Source organism: Bos grunniens, chromosome 11, assembly GCF_055505025.1.
Source record: "Bos grunniens cultivar Pamir isolate PY7600 chromosome 11, Bosgru_T2T1.0, whole genome shotgun sequence".
Classification (NCBI taxonomy): domain Eukaryota; kingdom Metazoa; phylum Chordata; class Mammalia; order Artiodactyla; family Bovidae; genus Bos; species Bos grunniens.
The window spans coordinates 15,368,014-15,387,080 of NC_141175.1; the positions used below are offsets into that span (position 1 = coordinate 15,368,014).

The 19,067-nt window shown below is 54.4% G+C and overlaps 1 protein-coding gene and 2 long non-coding RNA genes across 6 annotated transcripts in view; 2 read left to right on the forward strand and 1 right to left on the reverse strand.

Annotated features, from left to right (window-relative positions):
- The window catches only part of DAB2IP (DAB2 interacting protein), a 212,583-nt gene extending 203,450 nt beyond the window's left edge, over positions 1 to 9,133 (reverse strand). Inside the window, exon 1 of one of the 4 annotated variants that reach the window (XM_086325429.1) lies at positions 8,579 to 9,133. In XM_086325429.1, the coding sequence (XP_086181555.1) occupies positions 8,579 to 8,618 (40 nt within the window). In that variant the 5' untranslated portion in view covers positions 8,619 to 9,133. The remainder of the gene's footprint in view (positions 1 to 8,578) is intronic. The other 3 variants (XM_086325428.1, XM_086325435.1, XM_086325439.1) reach the window with 3 other exon arrangements.
- On the forward strand, positions 188 to 4,150 carry LOC147362650 (uncharacterized). The gene is made up of 2 exons (XR_015136377.1): positions 188 to 522; positions 3,972 to 4,150. It is a non-coding gene; the product is annotated as an uncharacterized LOC147362650 (long non-coding RNA).
- On the forward strand, positions 8,823 to 9,326 carry LOC147362651 (uncharacterized). Its single transcript, XR_015136380.1, has 2 exons — positions 8,823 to 8,957; positions 9,145 to 9,326. It is a non-coding gene; the product is annotated as an uncharacterized LOC147362651 (long non-coding RNA).
- The last annotated feature ends 9,741 nt before the right edge of the window (positions 9,327 to 19,067 follow it).

Consider the following 19,067-nt stretch of genomic DNA (forward strand, 5'->3'; position numbering starts at 1 on the left):
TGTGCATGTGCACACACATGCACACGGACACACACGCACGCATGCACAGAGGCACGCTGGGATGTAGGTCACCGGCTGGAATGCCTCAGGCCTGGGGTTGCGAAGACCCAGCCATCCAGGCAGACACTTCCAGATTGGACAGAAATGTACCCTCCCCTTGCCTGCCTCCCCACTGCTCTCCTGTGTCAATCTGACCCGAAGCTCTCTAGGCTTCTGTTTGGTTTTCCCAAAATCTGCCTGGCTGAGACTGCGGGGAATCTGACTCCGTCCAGGGGAGGGGGCGGGGCTCCTGGCCACACTGGCGTTGTCTCTGTGTATCGATCCTTATGGGGGGGTACGTGGAGTCTACAAGAGACAAGGGGGTGTGGCCAATCCTTGAAGACTTCCAAGACATACATAGCCCGCGAGATGTCCTGAGACTAGAGGACCAGGAGGGGACAGTCAAGGAAAGAACAGAGCAGCCTAAGCCTCGTTGGTCAGGGCTGGCTTCCTGGAGGAGGTGGCAGCACCTTGGCTGGCAAGGTGAGTGAAGATTTTAGAAAGCCTAAAGAAAGGGAGGGGTACTGTCGCAGCTGGGAAAGCCCCTGACGCTGCCATCCTCCGCCCTGGAGCTGGCGCCTCTGTGGAGGTCACATCTCCTTCTGTAGAAGGTCACAGACTCTTCTACAGAAAACCCCTGGATGGCCCTGCAGGCCCTTCAGATACAGCAAGCCCAGAACATCACTCGCCCTCCCGCCCAGAATCTGCTCTTCCACCCAGGTCCCCCTCTCCACGTAGACAGCAACATTCCTGCCACACAGGCCAGACACCAGGCCATCCTGCCCTCTTTTCTCACACCACCCTCTCAGCCTCCAACTTTTCAGTCTGGTGCGTAGAGCAGCTCACAGCTGAGAGATGAAGACAGGCAGGGAAGCAAGGCACTGTACTATCCTGTCAGCATATGGGTGCCTGGAAGGTCAAGCAAGATGGTCAGGGAAGCCTTCCTGGAGGAGGTGACACCCAGGTTACCCAGACTGAGACCTCAGGCTGAGTAAGAGTGGCCAGATTGGGGGAGAAGTAGTGGGAAGAGTTGAGATAGAGTAGGGTTCCAGGCAAGGGGCATGAACAAGTGCAAAGGTGAGGGAGGAGCACACAAAGGTGAGGATGGCACATACAAAGTGAGATGAATTGATCATGAGGGAGTGGAGAGAAAGAGGGGTGTGCTGGAGACTAGGGCAGAGGTGTCATCCAAGGGTCAGATGGTGGACGGCCTTGATGCCATGGTAATGAGTTTAGACTCTCTCCTGCTGCAGTGGAGTGCCCTGTGTGACTTTCAGATGCCTGAGAGTGGCCCCTTTAGCTGCACACAGAGGATGAGTTTGGGGGACAGGTGGAGATGGGGATCCCCAGGAGGGGACAAGGCAGCTATCTAAGAGTCCCAAATGGGGCGTGGCCTGAGATGGCGGCAGAAGGTGGATAGTCAGGGCAGAGCTCAGGACCACTTAGGAAGTAGAATGGCCCTTGAGGGGTTCTGGTTCCTCCTCTCTGAGGCCCTCATCTCTGTACCATGTAGTGGGGGGTGGGCAGGAGGACCCCCAAAGACCCTCTCCTGAGTCTCTGTTCACTTGGGGCCATTTTCTGTTTGCTCTAGTCTCCCAGGGCTTCTGAGATGACCTCTTGGGAGGAAATCCAGCTGGGAGGAGCATAGCTCTAGCTTCTTAAGGCCTGAGGTGGGGTCAGGAGCCCAGGGCATACCCACAGTAGGAAGAACGGGCTGGGCAGTGGGAACCAAGGAGGGTCTCAGAGCACCCAGTGGTCCATTTGGGAGGACAGCCAGTGTGAGGGTGCTGGGACACACTGGGCCTCATGGAAAAGGCCCACCAGCCTTCTCGGTATAAGGGGGGCCCAGAGCCACGGTCCAGCAGCCTGGGGATAAGTTAGGGCCCATTACTCACAAGACCAACACTTGGGTTAGTGATCTCACCTCTTTGTGCCTGTTTCTTCATCCATAAAATGGAAATTAACATGTGCCAAGAAATAATATACCAGGTGGGAGGGAAGCTTAGGGGAACGGTCCCTGCTGCTGAGTGATTCAACAAGGATCTGTACCTGGGTACCACAAGGCACCGCCTGGGCACCACCCTGGTCCTCCCGCATGAGCCACGTGGCCCAGACCTGGGGGAGGTGCAGCAGCATGGAAGCCCAGGCCCCTGTGGGGGGCCCAGGGTGAAATGTCTTTGCTTCCTAAACACCTGGAGTCTGCCTCTCCCCCCTTCTCCCACCAGGAGCCCCTCACCATGCAGACAGCAGCTCCTCTTCCCTGCTCTGCCGGCCTGATTCCTCCCACCTTCCTTAGGCCACTCCCCCTGGCCTTCTTGTGAAGCCAGCTGCTGGGGTGTGGGGGCATCCAAGATTTAAGCCCCTCCCTGTCCGGCCTCATTGTTCTTCTTTTATTGACTCTTCTTCCTGATTTTGCCTCTTCCCAGCATCCTCTGGGGCAAGAAGGGGGGCTCCTCCCCTCTTCCACCTGCCCAGCTGGAGAAGGTCAGAGGCCCAGGCGAGGCTGGCCAGCAGGACTGAGGCTCTTCTGGACACACAGAAGGGCTGCGGACCAGGGCCAGGATACCCGAGAGGCAGCCCAGAGTAATGGGCAGAAGCACAGGCATCTAGGAGCCCTGGGTTTGAATTATGAGTACTTCCACTAACTTGTGGCCTTGGGCTCTTCCAAACCTCAATTGCCACATCTGAGCAGTGGGGCTATTCCTTCCTGTGTGAGGAACCGATGATTGCATGTGGACTCTTAGCACAGAGCTGGACACGTAGCCAGAGCTCAGGAAATGGGATCCCCACTCTGCCTCTCTGGCCTGACTCCTCCACCTGTGAAAGGACCTCAAGTGGGGATGTAGCCTCTCCTGTTCCTTTCTGGTCCCCAGAGGCCCAGTCAGCCAGTCCACAGCAGAGCCGTAGAGCAAGATGGAAGGAATCCCGGGTTGTCCTCCCTTCCCTACCCCAGGGAGTCTGGGTGGCCTGACAGCTGGGGAAACTGAGGCTTGCCGTTGAGTAAGCTGAGTGGCAGAACCGGGAGGAGGCCCCAGGCCCTCCCTTGCCTGTGAGAGGTGGAACGCAGGTGTGAACAGCACCCATCTTCCCAAGGATCCACCCACACAGGAGCCTCAGAGAAGGGTCTAGTGGGTACTGCTCCAGAGCACGGGCTCTGTGTGGGACAGACCCACAGGACTCTCAGCTCTGCCACTCCCTCGCTGTGTGATTCTGGGTGAGTCACTCAGCCTCTCTGGACTTGTTGCCTTATCTTCAACATGAGAAGGACAACACCAGCCTCACAGGGTCAGGGGAAGGGGAAGCGAGATGGTGAATGTGTGGCATGTGGCCAGCTACATAGCTGCTGTTTTATGGTTATTTTCTATTTGCTACCAGCTGAGGCATGTCTCTTATGACATCTTCAGTTTGCCCCTCTCACGGGGGAAGGGCCAGGGAGTGGTGACATCAAGCTCCCTGACAGCTTCCAGCCCAAAATAGCCCTCTCTTTAGACTGACCCCCTCCCATTACAGTGGCTCCTGCACTCACTGTCCCCAGCTGAGCTGACAGCGCCTTCGGTGGTGGCTCGTGCCCTCTCACACTCGTCCCCTGAATGGCTCTAACAAACACTCCTGGGTAGACAGGATTTTGGGTGGCAGCTTTGGCATAGAGACGGCTCTTGGAGCCCCTGGGCTCTGTGGCAACCTGGATTAAATCACTGACCTTGTTCTTAGGTCTTGGTATCACGTCCCTTCCCTGAGCCTCAGTTTCCTCATCTGGAAAATGGAGCCATAATATCAGCCTACTGTTGTAAGGATTCAAGTAGGCAGTGTACCTAAAAGACCTTGCCTGGGGAGGGGGGACGGCGTGCAGCAGGTGCTCAATAAATGGGACTGGTTATGGTACCTGCTGTACCTGGAAGTTTACAAAATCACCTCCATCTGCTTCTTTGCAGGGCCCCCAGCTGGAGCCGAAGTCCTTTGGCGGTTATCATCAGAAGAAACTGAAGGTTCTGAGCTGTCTGTTCCACCCCCAGGGTTGCCAGAGCAACCAGCCCTTTCCTGAGCTTTTATCCTGACCGTCTGTCTGAGCCCAGCTCCCTCACCCATGAATCATAAACTCCCCCCAACAGGTGTCCAGCCTCTTGTGGTTTCATCTCAATCACCCCTGTGGAGACCCCAGTCAACCCAGGACACAGGCAGGGCAGCGCTGAGTCTGTCCATTTGTCGGACGAAGAATCTGAGTTTGAACAAGGAGCAGGGACTCAGTCCAGGCCACCCGGGATGGATGTGGCTCAGGCCGCAGGGAGGCAAGAGGGTGCCAAGTGCTGAGTCGGAATTAGACTCTTAGATGGTCAGAGCTGGAAACATTCGGGGGTGTGGAGGACAGTACCCTCATCAGGCAGTTAAGGAACCAGAAGCCCAGAGAGAAGGAAGATGCCTGAGGGCACGATCAAGTTAAGGGCAGGATCCAGGTCATTCACTCATTCATTCATTCATTCATCCCATGAATGCATATGGAGCACCTTCTCAGGGCCAGGCACTGTGCAGGACCCTAGAGATACAGCAGCAAATGAGACACAGTGCCTGCCCGAAAGGATCTCAGGATCTTGAGTGGGAGTCAAGTCAGTGACTGGGTGATCCCCTCGTCCCCTTCCTCGGCTATCAGAGGACACGAGAAGGAAGTACTGTGCTTTGCTTCTCTAGGTTGGCCTTTCCATGCAGCTCTGAAAGGCCCTTGCCAGAGGGAGTCAGTCAGATCTTGTCTGGTCCTCACCCCGATTTACCCTTGGGGAAACTGAGCCCCCTCCATGAAGGGCTCTGCTAGGGTTAGTGTGCAGGCTCCAAGCACTTGCCCTCCTGCCCCTGATTGTTGTATAAAAGAAATCTCTGCTCCTGTGTGTGCCACTCGCCCCAGCTGTGGTCTGAGCCCTCAGTGACCTTGTTCTAAGGACATTGTCATAAGGATCTTGTTCTAAGGTCCCACATCTCAGGACACCCTATGGGGCTCTACTCACCCCTGTCTGCTAAGATACCCTGAATGTGCCGAGGCCTCCAGAACATCAGAGTCAGCGGCTAGGGATGCGGCCAAACTCCTCTCAGCCCCGAGCACCTGGTGAATGGAATCAGAGCTCAGGATATCCACCAAATGGAAGAAAGTCTTGCTCTGCTTGAAGAAGAGAAGGGCGGCCCAGAGCCCTTCCTTCAGCTGTGCCTCTCCCCACCCTGTCCCCATCCTGGGTCCCCAAGGAGCTCAACTCACCATCCCTTGACCAGAAGCATCACTCTCACCAGAAGTGTCAGAGAACCCCCCGAGGTTCTCTCTGCCTGGAATGTCTTTTCTCACCTCCCTGGCTGAGCCAACCGAATCATCTGCTCACTCACTCGTTCACAAGCATTTGTTGGATTCTCACTACAGGCCAGGCAGAGAGCCATGCTCTGGGGATAACAGCTGTCAGGACACTTAGAGATGAGTGGGGGACAGAGGTTAAACACATATACATACCATAAGGTGTCGAGCAACTAGGAGACTGAAAATGAAAGTGAAAATTGCTCAGTTGTGTTCGACTCTTTGCGACCCCATGGACTATACAGTCCATGGAATTCTCCAGGCCAGAATACTGGAGTGAGTAGCCTTTCCCTGCTCCAGTTCAATCTTCCCAGGAATAGAACCAGGGTCTCCTGCATTGCAGGCGGATTCTTTACCAGCTGAGCCATAAGGAAAGCCCATGTGTGACTAGGAACCAGTCCTATAAAGGAAGAGAGGGTAGGAGAGTGGGCTCTAATTTGACAGAGTAATGTGTGTGATTTGCTTGGTGGCTCAGAGGTTATCTGCCTCCAATGCGGGAGACCCGGGTTCGATCCCTGGGTCGGGAAGATCCCCTGGGTCGGGAAGATCCCCTGGAGAAGGAAATGGTAACCCACTCCAGTATTCTTGCCTGGAGAATCCCATGGATGGAGAAGCCTGGTAGGCTACAGTCCACGGGGTCGAAAAGAGTTGGACACGACTGAGAGAATTCACTTCACTTCACTTTAACGTGATCGAAGGAGGGCCTCTCTGAGGAAGTGACTCTCACTGGAGACTGGGAGGAGGAGGAGGAATTTAGCTCAATGAAGAAAGAGAGGAAAAGGATTCCCGGCAAAGGATATAGCATATGCAAAGGCCCTGAGGGCATTAACTAGTTTGGTGAGTGTGAGAAAGGACAGAGCAGTGTCACTGGAACCTATAGAGTCAGGGGATGAGGACAGAAGAGTCAGATCACAGAGGGAGGCAGAAAAGATCAACCTTGCTGAAGGGACCTTGTGGTTAACAGGGAGACTGAAGGGTCCAAGAGAAGGAACCAGAAAAAAAGACTGGGAGATAGATGGGAGAAAATCAGGAGGGTGGCCTATCCCAGAAGCCAGGTGAAGAAATTGTTTCACAAAAGAAGGAGTCATCCACTTCTTTGGTGGGGGAGTCACCTCCTCCAGGAAGCCTTCCTGGACTCCAAGTGTGGGGTTAAGGATTCCTCGGGGCCTTGGCCTTCCCCATCAGTGCTTACCTCTCTCCCAGACTAGCCTGGGAGTGTCACAAAGGCAGAGACAAGGTTTGACTTGTCTCTCCAACCCCAAAACCTAGTTCAGGATCTGAAAGTAGTGTGTTAGATGAATAACTGTAAGACCTGGCCAGGATGGCCCCTTCAGCTTGGGGCCACTCCCAAGGACTTCTTGGGCTCCCCTCCATTCCTGCTCATCACTTTCCTGAGGAACTGTCCCCTGTCCCCTTGTCTTTCCCCCTCAGATCCCAGGCACCTCACTGCCTGCCCAGCTTCCAGAAGGCCAACCACAGGCTCCCACGACAAGGGAGGACAAGGAGCTGACGCATGGGCCCTTCGGTTATGGTGCGAGCAGTCTCCGTTTCCAGGGGCCCCGGACTTACCCTGCCCCAGGACTGCTGCTAGCAAACCCGTGGGACAGCAGGTGGAGACTGTGGGTTTCTGAGACACCAGTGAGTTCCAGGTAGGGAGACAGAGGGATCTGGAGCCTTGCCTGGCTCTGGGTTGGTCCCCCAGACAGGGGTCTGTGCCCTCTATGGGGTAGCATCTAGATGTCCCCCTGCCAAGTTCAGGTGGGCACCTCTGCGGACAGGCAGGCCTGTCCCACACTCCAGACTGTCTGCTCCACCTCCCTCCCAGGAACTCATCACTCAGAATCCAGCCTCATATCATTTGTCTCCCATTGGAGGCCAGGAGCTCTTCCAGGGCCAAGGCACCATCTCCCTCTTCTCCCTCCCTTGCTCCCTCGCTCTCTCTTTCCTCTCTCCATTCACTAATCACAAACTGTTTCTTAGGTTTGAGTTCTCTCTTCCTGCACCCCTGACCCTGACACAGAGCCTGGCACGTGGAGATCACTTGACAGGCATCCACTGGCCACCCGACCTCTCGAAGATGCCAGGCCCGTGGGCTAGGCCAGGCTAGGTGGCGCCAAGCTCCCCTGAGGGGTGCAGCTCTAAACATGGCAAGAGCCCCTCTCCCTGGAAAGAACTGGAGCCGGCAGGAGGGAGGAAATTTGGCCTTGAATCTGTGCCTTGCAGCCAGGCCTGGCTGAGGTGGGGGTGGGGGTCCAGGGGGAGAAGCACACAGTTTTCTTAACAGGAACCATAGGCCCAGGACGATCTAGGTCCCCAAAAGGCTGATCCTAGCTGGAGTGATGCCTCTCTTGACTAGCTCTCCTCTCCGAGGCCAACAGGGCCCCCTCCTTACACAGCCTTAAAACCTACGTCCCCCCAGCCCAGCCCTCCTCAGTCCCTCAGCCACCCTCCCACCCTCCTGCTTCCCATCTTCCCGCATCGCAGAGATGGCCAGAGTGCCCCCCCACCCCCCCACACACCCCGCCCCACCACCGGCATCCTAACCAAAAGTGCACAGCCTGACCGGGCTGAGCAATCTGGGTCTTAGACCCCTGCAACCCTGGAGCCCCCAGCCTGCAGAAACTGCCATGGCTGATCCATTGGGAAATGTACAAGTTCCTTGCCACCAGCTCCCAACAAGGGCTCTATCCCAAGCAACTTTCGCGCAACAATCTGCCCAGGGTTTGCAGGGAGGCTGCGGCAGGGGCGCTCCCGGGGGCAGCCCCTGGGGCTCTGCAGACCGGGGAATGCTTGCAGCCTGGCTTTAATTACAGACTGCGTTCCTCTTGCCTGGTCCATCTATATTTATCTGCAGGATCTCACTAATTAAATCCCCCACTGCAACCAGCAGGCCTGGGGACGACCTCGAGTGAGGCAGACAGGCAGGGGGCTGCAAACTTCCTTCCTTTCCTTCTGCTCCAGGAGCAAAACAGAAGCGGCCGAAACTCCCGCTCCCTCCCCCAACCCCGCCGGTGCTTGGTCCCAAGGAACGCCGGCTCCGGGGACCTGTCAGCTCTGTGCCCCGCAACCACCGGCACCCGTGACCCACAGGTCCCCACACCAGGCAGTGCCCATCTTCCTCCCCGCTTCAACTCGCATTCCTGGATTCCCGCAGCAAACAGAGAAAGTCTCCCTGAGCAGCACTCTGCCACTTTGCTGGCGCTCTGGTCTTACCGAAGGAGTCGTCTTGGTCCAAGAGGGAGTCGGGGTCCATGGCGTATGGGCCCCCAGCCCCTGGCCCCACCTGATTTATGAACCGAGGCTGTCTCCATGAGCGTCTGGGTTTCTCCTTTTGTATTCCATCTGGCGGCTTTTCCAACTAGATGACTGGGTATTCCTGCACGCAGGCCCCTTTCCAGCCCTCGCCTTCATACAGTACATTTAAAGTAGCAGTAACCTCTTTTTCCTCCCCCCGCAGCCTGGCTGGAAACATTAGAAGGGACCAAGGCAGCAGAGATGTCTAAAATAGGAAGACGCCGGGACGATTGGCCTGGCTGCCCGCGACGCTGGCTGCAGGGATCTGGCCGGCCTGCGCAAATGGAAAAGCTAAGAGGTAAGAGTGAGCCTGGGCTGAGCATCTGGAGGGTGGCTCCGGGGGACCCTGGGGTCTGTGGGAAGGGGGGAGGCTGGCCCACCCACAGGAAGGGATGGGGGGTCCGCTCTGTACACCGCCCAGTGCCCAAACCCCAGGGGTTTCTCCCAGGCCCTGCTGGAACCTCCCACTCAAATCTGTTCCACAGACATTTCCTGCAGTGTGGGGGATGCAGAAATTGACTCATCCATCCATTCAGTCAGACACTAGAGTTTTTTTGAGCATCTACTCGGCGCCAGACACCGTGCCAGGTGCTGGGTTTTGCAGGAGGGAGCAAGTCTCAGCATCTGGTCTCTTGGAGCTCACAGGTAAACAGGCCTGTGCAATGCAGCGTGTGCACTAAGAGCTGTGGGAACTTGAAAAAAAAAGGGCTGCCTCACCCAGACAGGGGGAGGTGGTCAGGGAAGGCTTCCTGGAGGACTGGGCACTTAAGCTGGGGCCTTATGGGTGAGTAGCAATTAGCCAGCTGAAGAAGGAGGGAGTGAGGGGGAGGGTGTGCTGGGTAGAGGGAGCGTGCTGTGCAGAAGCCCTGAACTGAGATGGCACTTGGGGTGTTCAGTGACCTCCTTGATAAGTCCCAGGCAGTTGGAGCAGCGGCCATGGCAGAGGTGGTGGGAGAGAAGTAGCAGAGGGGATCAGGCAGGGCCTCATGGGCGGGGATGGTTCTCAGGTTTGACCCAGGGGATGACGCATGGGAGGGAGACATTCCAGGCTGTTCTTTAGAAAGGCCTCTCTGGTTACTGTATAAGGGGGCAGAGGCTGGGGCAGGACTGGACGGGGGCTGTCAAGTCCCCAGGGGAGAGGGACACTGGCCTCTACGGGCACAGCTATAATAACACTGGGTGCTACTCACTAAGCGGCCACCAGAGCCGGGCACCGGTCCCAGTGTTCCCCACGTGGATACGGTCACTCCTCAGTGACCCCGCCAGCCAAAACCCTGCCCGTCCTGTTTCACAGATGAGGACAAGGCCAATGAGAGGGGAGAAGTGACTTGTTCGAGGCTTGTGAGTGGCCTTCAGACCAGGCCTGAACCTCCAGAGAGGTCATAGCCTAGATGCTGGTGAGGGAGGTGGTGCTGTGGGGAGGACAAAGATGCAGTACTTCAATCCACATCTCAGACCCAGAATACAACAGGGCCCCGGGGCTTGCGGGACAGGGAGAGTGTCATTTGGGCCCAATCAGGGAAGGATGCCTGGGGGAAGAGGCATCTGAACAGGACAGAGAGAAGAGCAGGAATGGGATGGGCGAGTGCGAGAAGGTGCGGGCCTCCCAGGCAGAGAGAATGGCACAGGCAAAGGCACAGAGGCAGGAAGGGTGTGACCGAAGCAAATGGAAGCAGCACGCAGAGGGAATGACGAGGGGCCGGGAGGGTGTCGGAGCAGGTGAGTGGCTGGGGCTGGAACCAGTGGACATGGAATCACAGCCCAGGAGTGCAGGTTTGGTCCAGGGGGCACGAGCAGCCTCGAAAGCCCTCTGTCCAGAGGACGGCCTGCATCCCAGTGGATACCTGGGTATCCCTGGAGACAGCCATTTCCCAGAATTCTCTTTAACACTCTGCACTTACAGCAGAGAAACTGTCTGTTCCCCACAGAACACTGGGATAGTAGAAACTGAGCCTCAGTGACCAGATTTTTGGAGACAGACCCTGAGGCTGAGGCAGAGGGGACATTAAGAGGAGGGAGATGGGGACTTCCCGGGTGGTCCAGTGGCTAAGACTTGGTACTTCCAATGCTGGGGGCCTGGGGTTCAATCTCTGGTCAGGGAACTAGATCCCACAAATTGCAACTAAACGCTCCTGCATGCCACAACTAAAACCCGGCACAGCTAAATAAAGAAAGAAAATATTTTTTAAAAAAGAGGAGGGAGATGGGGGACTTCCCTGGGGGTCCAGTGGTTAGGACTCTGCATGTCCACTGCAAGGGGCAAGGGTTCAACCCCTGTTTGGGGAACTAAGATCCTGTACGTCATGTGGTGTCACCCCCCAAAATTGTCAATAAAAAATTTAGAAAAAAAGAGGGGTGAAATAGGAGATAGAGACAAGCTGGGAGGCTGGCAGGAGGGACCAGGCCGGGGTGGCAGGGAGGGAAACACCCCCCTGACCCCTCCCAGCTCCCTGCTGTTGCCCAGTGCTCCCAGAGCAGCCAGTGGCTGCTGACGTGGTTGGCCTAGCCTGGGGGAAGCTCCTCTGTCACCCGTGACCACCCCTCTGTGATGACAGAGATCCCAGCGCCCAGCCTCCCGCTGCCTTAATTACAGGGAGGTCAGGCCCTACCCAGGCAGCTGCAGGCATCAGGCTCCCTGGATCTCTGACTCAGCGGATGTGGGGGAGGGGCTCTAGGAGTGGTGGATGGGAAGCCTGGACCCCCAGTCAACAGGTGAGCTCAGATCCAGTTCCCTCTACTTCCCCTAACCTCCAGGGACCCCAGGGCCTCTGGGAGTCCCAGGGATTCGGGGAGCTATAGGGGCCCATTTGCACAGAGGCACTTGAGGTCTTTTTCTTGCTAGAGTGTGATAGGGCTGAAATCAACCACCTGGGTTTCTAACCAGACTCTGCTGCTTACGAGGTGGGTGACACTGAGCTACTGACTCCGCACTTAGGAGTCTGGGTGGTGGAATGGGGCTTCTCCTGGCCTTTCCTCATAGGGTGGTAATGGATTAGATGGACCACACTGCAACAGGCCAGCAGGTTGCCATAGAGATGCTGCATCCACCCACTCACTCTTCCTGTGCCTGCCACGCCCAGGCTGGGCCAAGCCTGGGAGCCAGACACAGAAAGGAAGAATCAAAATCGAAGGATCTGAAAGCTAGAGGGGAATAAAGTGAGGCTGGAGGAGGGGCCAATCCGCTTAGCAGAATCAGAAAAGCTGCACAGGGCTGCCCTGGCAGTCCAGTGGTTAAGAATCTTCCTGCCAATGTAGGGGACACAGGTTTGATCCCTGGTCTGGGAAGATCCCACATGCTGTGGAGCAACTAAGCCCGTCCACCACCACTACTGAGCCCAGACTCTAGAGCCCGTGCTCTGCAACAAGAGAAGCCACTGCAATGAGCAGCCTGAGCACCAGAGTGAAGAGTAGCCCCCACTCACCGCAACAAGAGAAAGTCCTCGTGCAGCAGTGAAGACCCAGTGCAGCCAAATAAGTCCATACATTTTTAAAAATAAAGAAAAGCTTTGCAGAGGAGGGGCCAACTGAGCTGGACAGACAGGGATGAAGAGGTGTTCTCCGGGCAGACGCTAGTAAGGGCAGGCAACACCACTGCACGGACTAGGAGTAAGGCAGGAGACGTCCAGCACCCCTGGTGGTATGAGCGTTCAGGTTCTCCTGTTCCAGGTTCTGATTTTCTAGTTAAACCCTGTGTCCAGGGCCAAATGGAGTCCATAGTCTTGCCCAGTCTGGGGCTCTGAACTGAGGTGAAGCCTGACCCCAGGCTCAGACCCTGTCCCACCCTGCACGGCTCCTCTCCAGAACACAGACCAGTGTGGGCTGGAGTCCACTTTGGAGCATCCTGGCTGGTATCTTGAGTGAGGACAGGTAACCCTGCCTGGGTCCGAACCCCAGCTCCCCGTTTACCAGTTGGGTGACCCTCAGCAAGTGATTTTACTTCTCAGAGCCTCCGTTTCCTCACCTGTAATAGAAGTAAGGAGAGTCCCTGGAGGGCTGGTGGGAGAATTAATGACTTAATACAGGTAGATCTTAGAACAGGGTCAGAAGAAGCATTCGGTAAAGCTAAAGTTGAGAGTCCTCAACACAGCCTTCCAGGCCCTCCTTATCTCATCTCTCTCCCTCTCCCCTCCCCCTAGCCTAGACTTACAGGCCTTTTCTTTGAACTGCCCCAGGGTCTGGCCATTTCCCCTGCTTAGAGTGAAATCCCCCCAAATCCTCGCTATCCCCACTCTGTGTTCAGGTCCCTCACCACCTCTCTGAGATATCAGGTCCCCTGCCCCTCCCCTCACCCCACTCCTGGCTTTAGTTTTCTTCTTGGCCCTTTCGATAGACATCACCTGACATTATTGTTGTTCAATAGCTAAGTCGTGTTTGACTTTACAACCCCATGGACGGCAGCATGCCAGACTTCCCTGTCCTTCACTATCTCCTGGAATTTGCTCAAATTCATATCCACTGAGTCTATGATGCCATCCAACCATCTCATCCTCTGTTGCCCCCTTCTCCTCCTGCCCTCAATCTTTCCCAGCATCAAAGTCTTTTCTGGTGAGTTGGTTCTGCACATCAGGTGACCAAAGTATTGGAGCTTCAGCTTCAGCATCAGACCTTCCAATGAATATTTAGGGTTGATTTCCTTTAGGATTGACTGGTTTGATCTCTGTTCTGTCCAAGGGACTCTCAAGAGTCTTCTCCAGTACCATAGCTGAATGCTTATTTGCATCTTATCTGCCAGCTCCTGCTTTCACATAAGCTCCATGGTGTAGAACAGCACTTAGAACAGTCCCCAACTGGCCCACCTGAAGTGGATCCCCACTAAACATGTGTGCAATGGTTATTTCCCCCCACTGCCCCCTGTCTTGATAATCAGCCCACCACCCAGGAGCTCTCGCTGAGTTCCAGGGTTCCTCACACCCAGATACACTCCTGCATCTTCCTGCTTATCTGCTTGGACTGGGTTCTCCCTTTTCAGTAAGGGCTGGGCCCCCAGGGTCAGCCAGGAGGAGGGAGACCAGAGGGTCTTCTACTTGGGGATGGGGGGCTGTACTGTGAGCCTGCTACCCTCTCTGTACCTCACACCAACTTTTCCAAAAAAGTTTTCTGAGTCCCATTTCACAGATGGGAACACTGAGAGGCGACAGTGAATTCCTGAGAAGTGGCACAGCTGGGGTTTGAGACCTTGTCTTCGAGATGAGAAGGCCCTACTGGCCCCACCGTAGCACCTAACAGGCCCTCCCAGCTGAAGGAAAAAGAAGCTTGTCTGGAGGATGTGACAGGCAAGCCCAGAGGTGGGACATGGGACAGGGTGGGCAAGAAGACAGACCAGCCTTGGGTCTGCTCCCTGGTAGCCCCACCTTCCATCCTAGGCCCCTTCAAGCAGCTGCCATCTCCTGCGTTTAAGGAGAAGGTTGCTTTGCTTTTTTGGTTCAATAGCCACGAAACTGAGAGCTAGCACCTTTAAATAAGTTCTGAGCCAGCCGGCAGGGGACAAGGGCAGGTTACAGGCTGGCCCTGTCACTGGCTCCACTGGGGCAAGAAGGGTCTCCTTCTGATGACAGCACCCCCTCCCTGCATTCCGGGTCCCTCTCAGCGTTGTCCTGAGAAACCAGGACTCAGAGAAAGGAGACACAACCTCACATCCAGGAAGTGACAGGAGCAAGGCCCAAACTCTGGGCCCTCACGCCACCCCGCGCTGCTGGGCTGGATTAGAAATACGAGACCTTTGCTCGTGGTGCTGTGGGAAGGTTAAGTCGCTTGCCCTCGGTGGTCACACAGCGGATTCCAAGGCCCCGACTTGCAACCACATTGCGCTGTGGGCTTTTCGTCCTGCAAATGTGAAGCTGAATTATCATGAAAGAATCTCAGATCTTTCCAGGAAGAAGCAAGCCCTAGATAAATGCCAGGAGTTAGGGGGTTTTCCAGGGCTGAGGGGATGTCAGGGATGGTGGCCTGGGGTCCTCAAAGTTCCTGACGTCCTCAATTTTGTGATGAGCAGTGGGGCTCCATATGGGACATCCTGGTTGCTGGGTGCCAGGGTCCTGCCTCGGGTTCCAGGAAACCCTGGAGACATGGGCACACCCTGCCTTCCAGCAGCAGGGATCAGACAGGCTGGCACGATGTGAGGCGATCTTCGGTGGCTGGCAAGGATACTGCTCTCCATCCGCCTCCTCCCCCAGCCCTCAGAAGTTCCCCAAGTGCCCGGTCACGGCCCCAGGAGGATCCCAGGCTTCCCAGAGCCCCAGGTTGGAGGCTCATCAAGTGCATACCCCTGAGGGGGCAGAAATCTCTTCCATGATATCCTTGCTCCAACTCTGCTTGCTTACCTCTCAGGACAGGGAGCTCCCTCCCTCTCAGGAAGTCAGTTGCCTCTAATGCCAGGTAAGGTCCTCTCTCAATGGAGTCATGCTGTGTTGTCCCCATGCTCCACGCCGGTCCTGGCCTTGGGGGAAACCCCTGTGACCCTCAGAACCCCCCCACGTTAACTCAGCCCTCTGCACTCCACCTGACCCACACCCCTCCCCATGCTTCCTGGCTAGTTTTCAGGTTTTGTGGTGAGTCAGGAAAAAAACCAAGAAGCCTGGAAGCGTTTTACCCATTCGGCAATGACGGCAGCCATGCAATTCAGCAAACTTTTGCTGGAGACTGTGCCAAGTGCTGGAGACACAGAAATGAATCAGAGTCCCTGGATCTCCACTAGGATGGGGGAGGGAGGGCCAGGAGGGACGCCCAAGGCATCAGCCAGGAGGTTTGGAAGCAATCTTTTAGGATGGCTAGTTTTCTAGAGGGCTTCCCAGGTGGCTCAATGGTAAAGAATCCGCCTGCCAAGCAGGAGATGCAGGTTCGATCCCGGGGTCAGGAAGATCCTCTGGAGAAGGGAATGTCTACCCACTCCAGTATTCTTGCCTGAAGAAGTCCATGGACAGAGGAGTCTTGGTGGACTATAGTCCATGGGGGGGTCACAAAAGAGTTGGACACAACTTAGCGACTAACTAAGTTTTCCAGAAGGAGACAAGGGGAAAGATGGTTGAATGGCATCATCAACTCAATGGACATGAGTCTGAGGAAACTCCGGGAGATAGTGAAGGACGGGGAAGCCTGGCGTGCTGAGGTCCATGGGTTGAAAAGAGTCAGACGTGACTGAGCGACCGAACAACAGACAAGGGGAGGGACAGAGAGTGGGTAGGGTGGAAGGACCTGAGAAAGCAGAGGCCAAGTCCTAGGACCACTGATTAGCCTGGTATAAAAGGTACTAGAGACGCAGACATAGGGAACAGACTTGGGGACACGGGGGAAAGGGAAGGGGGGGCGAATGGAGAGAGTAGTGCTGACATTTATCCACTGCTGTGTGCAAACAGCTAGCGGCAGGCTGCTGCAGAGCGCGGGGAGCTCAGCCCCTGCTCTGCGATGACCTAGAGGGCTGGGAGGGGCTGGGGTGGGAGGGAGGCTCAAGAGGGGGAAATGTGTATACATATAGCTGATTTGCGTTGTTGTATAGCAAAACCCAACATAACAGTGAAAGCAATTATCCTCCACTTAAGAATAAATAAACATAGACATTTTTTCAAAAAGTACTATGTATCAGGGGTCAGCAAACTTTTTCTGTAAAGGACCGGATAGTCAATATTTTTGGTTTTGCAGGCCACACAGCCTCTGTTGTAACTGCCCAGATGGTCAATATTTTTGGCTTTGCAGGCCACACAGCCTCTGTTGTAAAACGACCCAGCCCTACAGTCAAAGCTCTGAAGCAGCCCTGGACAATACATCAATGGATGAGTGTGGGCTTGTTCCAACCACAACTTTACTTGTCAACTCTGAAATTTGAATTTCATATGATTTTCTCATGTCATGAAACAGTATCCTGCTTTTGATTATTTTCCAGCCATTTAAAAATGTAAAAGGCATCCTTAGCCCACAGGCTGTCCAAAAGCAAGATGGTAGGCTGATACGGCCCACAAGCTAGAGTTTGCCAACCCCTGCTGTACAGGTTTGGGAAGATTGGGAGATGAGGCTGGAAAGTTGGGTGGAAGAGGGCCTTGACTCTCTACCCAACCCAACTGCCTTCAACCACTGCCTACCATCAAGAAGCTAGAAAGAAGCTAGAAAAATGTGTGTTTAGATCAAGTGCTGAAACATACCTAGGGACAATCGCCCAATTACACAGGAATACAAGCTGATTACCCTGGTGGCTCATACGGTAAGAGTGTCTGCCTACAATGCGGGAGACTTGGGTTTGATCCCTGGGTTGGGAAGATCCCCTGGAGAAGGAAATGGTAACCCACTCCAGTACTCTTGCCTTGAAAATCCCATGGACAGAGAAGCCATGGACAGATGCTACAGTCCATGGGGTCGCACAGTCGGACACGACTGAGCCACTTCACCTCACAAGCTGATTGATTAAAGTCAATAAAGAAATATATAGATTAATAGGGAAAGTTCCCCTCCAGTCCCACTCTGTACCCTAGGGATGATGTGATGAGGAGGTGGGTGAGTAGGAGTCCTACCTCCTTCCTATGCACACGGATGTGGGCACACACACACACGCATGCAGAGTATGTGCTCGTTCACACCACACATGGCTCATTCTATGATTGTCCTGTGATGTGCTCTTGTCACTTAGCAATTCAATCCTGAATCTTCCCATCTCCTCTTTGAGTTTTGTTTTGGCCTCAAGTGCTGCGTGGTGCTGAGCCACCATCCACCCAGCGGTCCTTCACTGAGGGACATCCAGGCTGGCCCCTGCTTTACATGATGACAAGCACACCCATCTATTTCTGTGCACCAGTGCTGGGACTTTAATTGGAGATATTTTCAGAAGCACAATTGCTATGTCAAAAGGCATGAGAACAAAGACAAATATATATCACTTACATGTGGACTCAAAAAAAATGATACAAATGAACTTATACGCAAAACAGAGCCACAGGCATAGAAAACAAACTTATGGCTGTCAAAGGGAAACGGGGGGAGAAAAATAAATTAGGAGTTTGGGATTAACATATACACACTGCTATGTATAAAATAAATAAACAAAAAGGACCTACTATATAGTACAGGGAATTATACTCAATATTTTTAATAACCTATAAGGGAAAAAAATTTGAAACCGAAAAAAATATATATATGTACATGTATAACTGAATCACTTTGCTGTATGCTTGAAAGTAACACAACATTGTAAACCAACTATATTTCATCCACCCACACATCTATCCATTCATGTACCCACCCTCCATCCATTTACCCTTCCAACCACCCATCACTCAACCATTCATCCACTGAAGTACCCATCCTCCATCTATCCACCCCTCCATCCCCCCACCCATCCGTCCATGTGTTCATTATCTGTTGAGTAGTGAAGATGGCTTGAGTCCTCTGGCGCTGGTGGTGAATACAATCATATTCCTGCCTTCTTGGTCTTCATTGTCTGGTGAAAGATGGTCTACACACACCAGGTTCTGAACACAAGAGGGAAAGAAAAATCCCTGCTTTCCAGGATTCATATTCTAGTGGAGGAGACACAAGCAGATGTGATGGGGTGATAATAAGGACTAGTGAGGAAAATAAGGCAGAGTGAGGGGCCAGGAAGTCCTGGGAGTTGTGGTTGTGTGCACGCTGGTCAGGGGAGACCTCTAGAGCAGAGCTCCAGAGCAATGAGGGAGGGGGCTGCCCACATGTGCGGGGTGGGAATTGTCAAAAGCAGAGGGAACAGCCGGTGCAAAAGTTCCAAGGTGGGGGTTTTCGGGGACAGCCAAGGAGGCCAGCATTGGGGTGAGGGTGAGAGAGCAGTCAGCTCCCCGAGGCCCTGCAGGCAGGGGAAGGCTTGGCTGTTACTCCGAGTCAGGAGGGGGCCTGTGGAAGGTGTGGGGTAGGGGGGCTGGCTGCTGGGTTGGGAATAGACAGAAGGGGGCCAGGGCTGAAGCAGGGAGAAGGGTTAAGAGGTCACCAAACTTGACCTGATAAGAGATTCTAGGCCAGATGGTTGGGTGGAGGTGGTGAGTGGGGTGGGAAAGGGTGTCCTTTGAAGGCGGTGGTGGTGGTATTCATTCATTGAGTCCAACTCTATAGCACACCAGCCTGCTTTGTTCATGGAATTCTCTAGGCAAGAATATTAGAGTGGGTTGCCATTTCCTTCTGCAGGGGATCTTCCCAATTCAGGGATCAAACCCATATTTCCCATGTCTCCTGCGTTAGTAGGCAGATTCTTTACCACTGAGCCACCAGGGAAGCCCACTTTGAAGGCAGCCACAGGCTTTCCTCATGGACTGGATGTGGGCGGGTGAAACGGAATGAAGGATGACACTGAGATTTTGGGCCTCGTGAACCAGAGCAATGGAGACAATGGAGGAAGAGCAGGTGGAAGAAGGGAGTTTGAAGCCCGAGCTTCATCTGAACAATGCGAACTGTAGATGCA